The 11,099-nt window shown below is 51.7% G+C and overlaps 3 protein-coding genes across 3 annotated transcripts; 2 read left to right on the top strand and 1 right to left on the bottom strand.

Annotated features, from left to right (window-relative positions):
- Positions 1-2,023: 2,023 nt before the first annotated feature.
- On the top strand, positions 2,024-2,654 carry BZA05DRAFT_477224 (uncharacterized protein). The gene is made up of 2 exons (XM_051488296.1): positions 2,024-2,063; positions 2,119-2,654. The coding sequence occupies exon 2, from the start codon at positions 2,143-2,145 to the stop codon at positions 2,563-2,565; it is 423 nt and encodes a 140-aa protein (XP_051335434.1). The 5' UTR covers positions 2,024-2,063; positions 2,119-2,142; the 3' UTR covers positions 2,566-2,654.
- Positions 2,655-4,177: 1,523 nt separating this feature from the next.
- BZA05DRAFT_448781 (gamma-glutamyltranspeptidase-domain-containing protein) lies at positions 4,178-6,485 on the bottom strand (the record flags this gene model as incomplete). The annotated part of the gene is made up of 4 exons (XM_051487287.1): positions 4,178-5,562; positions 5,617-5,766; positions 5,815-5,949; positions 6,179-6,485. The coding sequence occupies 4 exons, from the start codon at positions 6,483-6,485 to the stop codon at positions 4,178-4,180; spliced, it is 1,977 nt and encodes a 658-aa protein (XP_051335433.1).
- Positions 6,486-9,233: 2,748 nt separating this feature from the next.
- BZA05DRAFT_461508 (uncharacterized protein) lies at positions 9,234-10,548 on the top strand (the record flags this gene model as incomplete). The annotated part of the gene is made up of 3 exons (XM_051487681.1): positions 9,234-9,536; positions 9,622-10,086; positions 10,287-10,548. Exons 1-3 carry the CDS (start codon positions 9,376-9,378, stop codon positions 10,546-10,548), a joined length of 888 nt encoding a protein of 295 aa, XP_051335432.1. The 5' UTR covers positions 9,234-9,375.
- Between the last annotated feature and the right edge of the window lie 551 nt (positions 10,549-11,099).

The following is an 11,099-nucleotide window of genomic DNA, read 5'->3' as shown; positions in this document are numbered from 1 at the left end:
GTATCGACCATAACCTTCGGGTTCCATGCTGTATGAACAATCAATCGATCAATCAATCAAGAGGTCCGGCGGTATGGTGCACATGAACGAGGCAATCGGACACCGAACGCCAAAAACGTATCAGTTGAAGTCTATTCAGCAAAAAGTTGTAACGAGTCCGAGAAAACCATGCGTACTAACATCACTTCTCTCCAACAGATCAACCATCTCAATGGTGCTAAGTATTTCAGGACCGGCTACTCATGGCATTGTTGAAGGTGTTGCTGTTTGTCCATGCAAACTTGGTGCAGTCAATTCTTGTAAGCTCCCAAGTGGGCCCAGCTCTCGCTTGTGGTAGCATTCTCCACATTTTCTGCAATTTATCTGCACACCTCATTGCAACCAATCCAGCAACGCCTTACCCAGCCCCCTCCACCCGAGTAACCTCGGAAACATGCACACACTTGGTAACTGTGGTAGTCAACGATGTCCAATATTCGAGCTCACGGTGAATTACTACTACCTCCTGCGAAAAGAGCGATGTAGTGCAATCGTTCCCATCTCCAAATATCCTAGCCAGTTCCAAGTTTTTACCACCGGTACTACATATCACCGGAAATCACTCGCCCAGGATTCGTTTTCCGTGGGGAACACAACTGGTCCTTTTTGACGAGTAGAAGCACATGCAATGTAACAACGACTTCTGGTTTACTCACCAGCAGTTATTCATGCTCGTCAAACCATACAGCCATCTACGCGGCGGCCAGCCCGAAATAAACCAGGTTCAATCGACCCTTGATGCCTGACGAAAGTCGTATCCTCATATCTAGGAGAATCGGCACTTGAATTCTTTGGAAAGTGAGATAGAGTAAACATTACTTGCTTGCATGATTTTAGGCCGTATCGCGTCCGTCGTTTCGGTCGTGTATTTGGAATGTGTTTCAAACGGCATACGGCGAGCACCTTGCACGTGGTACATACACGCTTGGAACCTAGGTGTATCATCGATCCGGATACACCTCAAGAATCACATGGCTAGTTACTCCAAAGCCCTACTGGTTAGCCGCATTCTGCACTACAGTTTCAATGCCTTTCAACATTAACACATGTCACATAGCACACCCCCGGGGGAAACGAAAGCTGCGTCACGCTCCCGCACTCGAAGGATCGACGCGGGCCGGTATCGCGACGGATTGGAGAATATCCCCGCAAAGGCGCACTCCGTACTACCGGACGTTTTATACGTCGTGGAACAGGACGTGTCGCTTCGGATACGGTAGTGAAAATAACGTTCTGGGTTATTTGATTGACCAAGCCTCGTATTTCTTCACGATTGTGGCACGCTGAGGCGAAGATGGTATCACCATGATTGTTAATGGATATTGCCTAATGGGATGTGATATAAATCTTTCTTCTTCTGAAACTATCCATTACCTAGCTGGTTGGATTGAGACATTGTCTGTACGTGGACGACCTATTTACCTACGCCTACTGGCTATCTTCACCAATGAAACGTACCATCAGTGGTAAATTCAGATGGACAGACGTTTTAAAATTATAGAGTCTGTTAAGGTTTGCGCGGAGACGTTATTCAAATCAATCGCCGGCTGCACATGCATACAGGCCCCCCATAACGGTTTCCGTGATCAACGATGCTCGATTCGTTTACTACTTTTGTTTAGCAAACCCCTTGGAAAAGATTTCCAGCGAAAGTGCAACATGCGATTTGATACCTCAAAGGCTGGCCGCTTCCCGTGATGCAGGGAGCGGTAACGGCTGAACCTGGACCTTGCGGCTGCAGGTCAACATTGTATGAACGATTGATCCCTTAGGTTTTTTATTATGATATGGGAATCTCATATTTCGGCCTATTGTTGCATCTTGAGGTAGATAATCCCAGTTATCACTTTTCAAGGCTTCCGCTGTTTGTATCCGAGTTCCTTCCTTTGTCAGAGTGGATGGCTGAGCTCCTCCACAAGCATGGACCAAAAGACATAAATAGCCCTCCGGTCTCCACCCATGGCTTCCGTCTCAGTCCCCCTCACTACATTATCCTTATCCGCTTACAACTATCTCGATAACAGGTGAAGTTTCCGCCACCGAACCATCAGCCCGGAACTCCATTTCTGACTTCACCAGATAACTCCACCAACCGCCACACCCATGTATTTTACCACTCCGCTCCTTCTACTCACGGCTCTTTCCATGAGCCTCGTATCGTCACACCCATCTCCCGACGCTGCCGCCATCGCCGAAGCCGCCCCGGGCGTCAAGGTCGAGCGTGACGCCGCAGCCGTCCCAGGCGTGAAGCGTGAAAACATCAGCCCAATCCTTGCCCGCGACGACGACGACGGCCACATGCTCCAGAAGCGGGCCTGCAAGAACAACGGTTGCAAATGCCGTCCCGGGACGAAGCAGGGCCAATACTGCTGGGCTTGCAATGCGGTCAGGAGCGCCGGAAATCTAAACGCATATCCCTCTCCCCATACCGGGTGGATCTTTGAGTGCGCGCCCAGCGGGGGTTGCTGCGCGTATGGTCCTAGGGGTAGTTGCGCGGGAGGTAAAGCCAATCCTTGTGGTGCTTGAGGGATAGTGCTTCCACCACCCCCCACCGTGCAATAGTTGATGTGGTGGTTTTATTGAGACTTAGGGGAAGTATTTAGCTTGGATAGGTGGATTGATGGAAATACTGCGCTTGATTGGTGATGTACTTTGGTCATTCTTTGTAGCTGCCTTGCAGCCTCACATCTTCGAATTCGAGTATGCATGATCCTTTATCACGATAATGCAAGCAGCGCCGTACACATTTGGTTGACCTTTCGAGTAGTCCACTTGTTGCTGCTGAGTAAAGGAGCCCCAGCACCTTTCTATACTGGCTGCAGCCAATGACAGCTGACAACTAAACGATTCTAAGAGGGCGATACGATGATGCCTCCAGGCGACAAAATTTCCAGAAAACTTCCCAAAGTTAAGTATTATTCGCAACGGGCCACACCCCGAGGTGGAAATGCCGCTAATAGCTCGATAAGAATTTCTTTTACCTCCAGAACAGTACTAGTGAGTGATGTCGTGTGGTTACAATTTGAGTGATCGCTTGTGATGTGAATATAAGAAATCGTCAAAGGCGTCCCTTCCAAGCTACGATGCTTGTGGCTAGACCCGCAATTGAACCTACCGTATCCGTAACCGAATGGTGTCTTGAAGTCTGCACATCTCTACTACAACACTTCGCTTCTCCTGTACCATGTATCAACTTTATTCAACTTTCCATTCACCGCACAGCTACAGTTGATCCAGACCGTGGCTAATGCACAGCCGTTTTCCATCACAAGATGCCGCAGGTGACTGCCTTGGTCGAGCGATACCATTAGCCGCAAAGTAGAGATAACGAAGGAAGAGATAAAGGGAATCCCAATTCCGCCCGAACCAAATTACCGCCCCCGATCCATGCCAAAGGCACTCAGCACTTCGCTCTCCCTCCTGCCCCCGTCCATATCGGTTGGAGTCAAGCCCCTACTAGAATCCTCCACATACCTATCGTGCCGTTGTCCCCCATCTCTTCACCCTAGCCGCCTCGCTGGCAGTGTCCACCTCCAACACGTTGGGTACTAGGTAAGAGAACGATGTACCGTGTATAATGTATATATAGAGAGAACATCAACTATTCCGCATACGGCATTATTCGATAATGACGACCACAAAATCCGACCTTTCCTGCCAGCTCCTTGGGGTGAGAGAGCGCTCTACCGCCGCGGCTCGACGCTGCACCGCTGCCTACCAAAACAAAGCACCACAAAAACAAAAGCCCACGCTCATTGCCCGCACAATCCATAAACACAGTACCTTGCTGGGCACTACTAGTGACACTTCATGCAGCAACGCGCACCGATTGGCTGGCGTGAAGCGAATGATCTGACATGACGGCTCCAGTCACCATTGCGCTAGCAAGTACGTTCGAAAACAACGTGAAGTGCCTTACAGGGCACACAGGTAAACAGTACTTTGGATAAATATAATCATTGATATCATTAAACGTCAACGCCTTACATCATATATACCAACAGAAAAACAGTTACAGAACAACGCGGCAAAACATTCTAGTCCAAACAGTTCTAGACTCTAGCTGTTATTACAGCCCAATTGCTCGACAATGCGTATGTACCCGATCCCCCGCTGTGACCTGAATATCCTCTCCAAATCAGTATCCTCTCGCCTTCCCACCCTTCCTCCACCAATCCGCAACACCTTCCATCATCCCGGTCTCCGGGTCCCTCCAAGCGCCCTGCATAACACTGCCACCAGCGGCTTCTCCCCGCCGCTTCCGGCTGACAACGTGCCCCTTGCTCTCGAGCTCCACAAGGATCCGATCTTCGACGGCCTCCTCGCAGTACACAACCTCGGGGATGAGCTGATGGTGAAGTCTTGGAGATCTGATCGTATCGAGCAAGCTATATCCCCACACAACCTTCTTGATGATAGCCTCAAAGACCCCCGTGACGATCCGGCTTCCGCCAGATGCGCCGATAACCATCATGGCGTGGCCATTCTCGTCAACGATGATCGTAGGTGCGGTGGAGGATAGCGGGCGCTTGAACGGCTGGATGTAATTGTACACACTCGGCTCGAGATGGTAGGCATTGGAGCGCCCCGGGATCGAAAAGTCGTCCATCTCGGAGTTCAGCACAACACCAGTCACAAGGTCATGGAGTTTCGCGCCCCAGTACAGGTTGACCGTGGTAGTGAGGGCCACGGCGTTGCCGTCCTTGTCGATGACCGAGAGGTGAGAGGTACCTTTAGGGTCATTGGGTTCATATGCAGGGTTATAGTGCTCCCAGGAGTACGTTCGCTCTGAGGAGATATTAGCGCGGACAGACTCGGCGTATTCTTTAGTGTTGAGTTCGGCGATCCGGACTGCATTGTCCGAGACGATCGAGTCGAATGGATCGCCAAGCTCGGTGCGTCCGGCGGATAGCCATTTCATAACCTCGATAAGATAGTGGTGGGAGTTAGGTGCCTTGGGATCGCTCATAGGAAGGCCTTCGGCGATGTTGAGGCCCTCCAGCATGACGGGGCCGGAGCAAGGAGGAGGACATGTGAATACCTCGTTGCCTAAGAAGGTCGTATTGACAGTATCAGATACGACGGTGTAGTACTTCGAGAAGTCGGATTCCGTGACGATCCCATTCGCTGCTTGAATCGCTTGTGTTAATTGCGAGGCAAGCGAGCCGTTATAAAATTCGTGAACGCCATGGTAGACATCTCCAGTGCCGTTTCCGGCGATCGTGGATAAGGTAGCAGCATATTCTGGGCGCTTGACAACATCGCTGGTGACTACCAATGAGCCAGCCTCGGAGAAAAGGAAGGGCCAATCCTTCTTATTGTCGTAAAAGAACTGCTCTTCCTTAAGGATAATACTCTGGAGGGTTGGTGTAACCTGGAACCCTTCGGTATTGAGGTTGATGCTGGGTTCCCAAACATCCTTCCACGGCAGGGCACCAAACATCTGGTGTGCAGCAGCAAAACCGTGGACTTCTCCGGGAACTGCGACAGCAAGACCCCCGACCTGGGCGAGCAAGGCGTTTTCTGTGGACCCACAGTCAGTTTGATTCAGCATTTGGTAGAGTCGTGGTGGCGTACCATTATACATGTCTCGCGAAGCCTTGGCTGGCGCAGCTTCTCTGAAGTTGAAGCTCTTCGATGTACCGTCCGCCATCCTCACGACCATGAAGCCACCCCCACCGACACCACTCGCAAACATATTAATGGTTCCGATGCAGGCCGCGGTAGCTATTTGCATGCATTAGCACTACGCGAGCTGCAAGGCGTTAAGCTTACCGATGGCCGCATCAACGGCATTCCCGCCTTTTTTCATGGTATCGACTCCGATCTGACTGCACACATCGACATCCGAACTGACCACACCATGCCTTGCCGTCACAAGAAGCTCCGGGTCGTCGATAACAGGCTCGGCTATTAATCAATACGTCAGCCCCCGCACCTGAAAGCGACAGACATAAGAAATCGAGATGAGAAATCCATGTCCTGCCTGCAGTGAAATACCAGGAAAACACACATAGCACATGACAGAGCTTTCCATCAATGTTAACCACATGCTGCAGCACGTCGCCTTCGAATTTGAAAATATCCTCAAGCTCCCGCCCAAATCTCTTCACCAGCCCTGAATAAAAAATAGACTCACAACCTCCCTCGTTCTCCCAAACGATCGTCCCAAACCCCACCGACAACACCACCAAGGCGGTGATCAAGACGGCGTTCCCCCAGTTGTCCCGCCACCAGCCACGGTAATTCCGCCGACGTGTTGCCCATCCGACGGGCTTTGGTAAAAGAGAGGCTTTGACATCGTCCGACTCGGAGCCGGAGCTGCTGCCGTGACCGTTGAAGTAAGAACTGCGGTCTGGCGAGATTTCGCGTGACGATATCGCGGGCGAGAACCGTATACGTGGGGGCTTTGGGCGCGAAGCTTCCGAAGAGCTAACCTCGGTCATGATTGCAGAGTTTCGAGGTCAGCGCGGAGTAGGTGTGCGGATTGCCGTCGAGATGCGAGTGAGAGACGTCGTCGGAGCTTATGAGCTGAAGGAAAGCGAGAGTGGACCTTCGAGGTCGCGTGGCCGCGGAGTCGCTGGTGTTGGGTGCAAAGCTTTGGGAGCGGGAAAGCGGGCTCCGCAGGTCTTGTGATAGGGGTGTTCGCAGGATAGGGACGGGACAGGGATTCAAAGAGCAGGACCGGCTGGTGTGGGGAATGATAAGCCTTATGCTAAGGGTTAGGGTGAAGTGCGGGAGACACAACGAGAAGCTGCAGGCGTCCGAGTATTCGTCTGGACGGCTTTCGTCGGATGTAAGGCGGGGTGTTGGACAGATGACTTGACTGCTGGAAGCTCACATTCAAATACAACCAGCCTGCGACTTATAGATTGTTGGCTATGAGTAGCATATGATCATACAAACAGCACGTATAGGACGTAGACCGGCCTCACGACGTATTTTATAGGTTCCGTGAGTCGTGTACTCTTCGCAAGCTGGAATCGACATCTGCTTCGACAATGGCGTGCTCAGAGTCTCAGAGCGCGCATCGATGTGTTGACTGTTGAAAGGATGAGAAGATTATGTGAACAAGGGCCACTTGGGGCTTGAGCATCATGGTAATGGCTCGAAGGAAAGATATGATAAGATAAGAGCTGGTGCGACGCCCGCCCGGGCGAGGAAGCGAGAGCGGACAGTTGGCCGAATGGTGACTAAGGACGAGGCTGGCGGTGTGGTCCAGTAGGGTTAGCGCGAAGGAAGATTTGGGTTGAGAGCTACAGGAGGAGCTTCTCACGCTGTATAGTAGCTGAAGCATCAACCTTTTCTCACCCCACATCTTTAGGTTACGATTTCGCCGTATATCACAACGCTTTATACCCCAAGGTTTTGTCAGAACAGCCTTTATGGCGTCTTCGATGGATCTCCGGAACCAAGCGCAAGACCAATTGGTGACCCCCCTCATTGCGGACCGTGATCGATACTGCACCACTTTGTCTAAACGGTGATCAGTTGGGCATCAAAGAATCTGCTTCGTTCATCCACGCCAAAGCTAACCGTGGACTAGGGAAATGATCCCGCAAGTGGGCGTTCCTCACCTCGAGTTCGAGAGCGACAATTGCGATCGTCTCTCAGAAGTTCGTCGATAGGTCTGCACGGCTGCAGTAGTTGAGAGACATGCTCGATCTATGCGACGGTGCCAGGTGTTGTCAGAGCCCATGACGATGGCCGTGGTCCCCAATGTTCACTGCATCGCCTGAGGTGATGATGCACCACGGGTGGATTTCTGGCAGCCCGGGTGGTGATGTGGGCTAGGTTTGGCGGTTCCTAGGAGATATTCGGTCTTCATTCCTGAGCTGAGCCAGCAACCAAAATGAATCAGCTTCATCCTGCTCTGTCAACGGGACTTTGCCGATATTGAACGTCTTTCTTCACCTCCACTTTTACAACGTTGAGGCTAACGGAAGCCTGATCGACGAAGAGGCAAGGAATTCCCTGTCGTCGCCAAAGCAGACAAGGTGCGGCCAAAGCTGTAGTTGAACTAACAATCCGGCTTATAGCTGTCTACATACAGATTACCGTGTCAGATATGGTGGAGAGCAGCATTGATGGTACTGTCAATACAATGTTCATGAAGTAGCAGATTTTCTCGATATACAGCGGATGCTCCAAAGCCGCGGAGCTCCAATCCATGATTCGGCCGTATGTACTCCGGTAGTAGGAGTACGTCCTCCAATACCTCGTATCGTCCTCTCCATCCTTCATCTCTGGACTCCTAACTCTGAGATCTCCCAATGCAACGGGCTCAGGATCACCCAACCCACTAGAAGCCAACTCCGAAGATTGATTCGGATACAGACATGGGACAATCACTCGATTATGAATGGCAACGCAAATATCAGTCAATTTCAAAACCCTCATGTGGCCAGTGATTGGTTTGATGCCTAATATCGCATTCACCGAAACTAGGCTCAGGTTCAAGAAAGTGCAATTCCGCTGCAACAACCGAACACTAAGCCGCTGCCACCCAACGTTCTAATAGCTCCGGATGCATAATCACTATTACTGGAGGTGACATCTTATAGTGAGCTTGGCAGCTGCCATTGATCGCATTCTTCAAAGTGGAAGCAGAATGTATCGGCGCATCAAATGCCGCCAAGGAAGCGATACGAATCCGGTCCTCACACGCTCGGGTACTGTACGGTGAGTGACCATAAGAATTTAGAATACTGCTCCTACTACTTGTTCTCAAACGATGGCTCCCTGGCCATTGAACTCCAGCAGCTGTGTGTCGACAACCAAGGTGCCATCCATCTTGCTAGGAATCCGACGTTCCACGAGCGCAGTACGCACATTGGCACTCGATAATAAGTAGCCCGGAATGCTTTCCACTGCAACGTCATTTATACGATCCATCAACCGACATCGGACGAAAACGAACCTCTGGAGAGGTATTGGAAGCATGTGGAGGGCAATGATTCGTACGCTGGGAATCCGAGCCCTGTCCAGTCCAGTGTTCTCCATAGTCTGGACTCGACGGACTGCCAAGATCCATTCCCGTCCGTGCCTCATAGAGGACGGGATAAAAGTAGTCCGTCCTGTCCGCCAATTTGCTGGACGGGGTTGAACTGCAGTCGACTGCAGTCCGGTAGTGAAAGAAAGTGCCACTCTTTTCGACAATATTTCCTATTATCGTGTGTTCAATTTCGTCCAGTATCAGCAAAGCTGCGCCACAATCGTCGTCCAGTACCAGCAACGCCGCGGGGTCATCTTCAGCCCGTGCGCATACTACACTCATACTTCTATCAGCCACTACCACCACCGATAATATGCGTGGAACCTTTTCTCTTGTAATTCATGTCGCCTTATGATTTTTGTCGGTCTTGGAAGTCGACTGCAATCCGTCCCGTCCGACCTTACCGGTTGACCAGTCCGTCCGACAGACACCTCCGGACAGAGTGGATGATGTATGTAGTCCAGTCCCGTCCATGGGTCCAGACGGACTGGACTGGAATATGGTGAACACTTGTCCAGTCCCGCCCCAGCCCGAACGATGGTGTCCAGTCCGGATGGACGGCTAACTTCTTTGCTCGTCACCGTTAGGTTCCCAACACAGTGGGCCTCCGCGATCGCCGATGCTTGGAGGAAATATTCTCGCCTTGGTGGTAACGCATTTGCCGTGGTCGATTCCGGACGAATCCTCATCGTATGCGGAGATAAGAGCACCGCAACAATGCGCATCCCCATTCCGACACGAGCATCAAAGCGACGACATGGACAAAAATTGGACAACATTCGCTATCCAGTCCTCCTTACGCGAGGTATCGACAAGCGAGGCCAGACCATGAAGTACCCGCCAAAATCTCCCGATGCTTGCTCCACAAGCGCAGAAGTGACCGGAATACAGCCACTGCTCTCCATCGTCCGGTCCGACCGTCCTGGGGCTCGGACGAGGACGGATGGCGGGCCTCCCGTCCGAGGCTGGGACGTGACTGCCAAGGTTTTTTCAGCAAACGGACAGGACGGACGGCCCAGGACGGCCGTCGACGGCCGTCCGCCAAGGCTTGGGTAACAACCTGATTTCGGGCGTGGACCTTGGTGGCCGAGTGAGATTTGGTGTCTAGAGCGCTGTGATAGTGGCCGGGCACCGCACCTCAGGCGTCCGAGTCAGAATACTGCCACTTTTCACAGCTTGTGGAGCGGTGAGGGATGACTGACGCGGTGGTGCGTGCATATCGGTGCTAAGAAATCATCAATTAGCCGAATAGTATTCACGTGACTTGGACGGTCGTCCTCCACCGTTGGACGAGGACCGACCCGTCCGTCCGAGGCTCGGGCCCGCCGGACAAATTTTGCAACCGTCCATCCCAGGCTCGGGCCGTCTGGCATTTTGACCCTCTGGACTGGGCGATGGAGAACACTGAATACAGCTCTCCCCATCCGGTTCCAAATACCGGTACGCCCGACATCCGCCGCGATAATCGCGTCAGCCTCGAGGTTGTCGCACTTGCCACAGTTGAACCCGACTGAATCGCCATCTATTCATGAATGGTGCCATCACTACTCTGAAACACTGCAAGCTAATGTATACCTATATCGAAATTGTCGTCGAAGGAACTTGCTGTGTGGAGGACATAATGGGGGCACAATGTTGATTCAGAGAGACAGAGAACATGAATTTATTTTCGCATGCGGCCATTACGAGACTATGGCGCCCACCAACTTCCCGACCTTTCCTGCCAGCTCCGCGGGTAGAGAGAAAGCTCTGGCGCCTCGGCTCGGTGCTGCGCCGCTACGTACAAAACAAAAACACCTCCACGCTCATTGTCCGCCTACTCCGCTATCTAGTTCAGCCTTGGTTTAGGGAGAGAGAGAACATCAATTTATTGTCACATGCGGCCTTTACTAGACGATGGCGACTATTAGCCTCGATTCCTCACGGCAGTATGTGGTGGTTGGTATTGCAACCGAGTGATACATATGGCATCGCGATCAATTTATGACATACTCTCCATACGCTATGGAAATGTCGGATTTCGAGTAGACGTAATGAAGGGTCACGATCAATCCCCGGAAAGTCA

This window comes from Tricharina praecox (genome assembly GCF_024521635.1).
Source record: "Tricharina praecox strain CBS 144465 chromosome Unknown BZA05scaffold_34, whole genome shotgun sequence".
NCBI lineage: Eukaryota > Fungi > Ascomycota > Pezizomycetes > Pezizales > Pyronemataceae > Tricharina > Tricharina praecox.
Note: the sequence above shows the minus strand (reverse complement) of the source record. Positions and strands in the feature narration are given on the sequence as shown.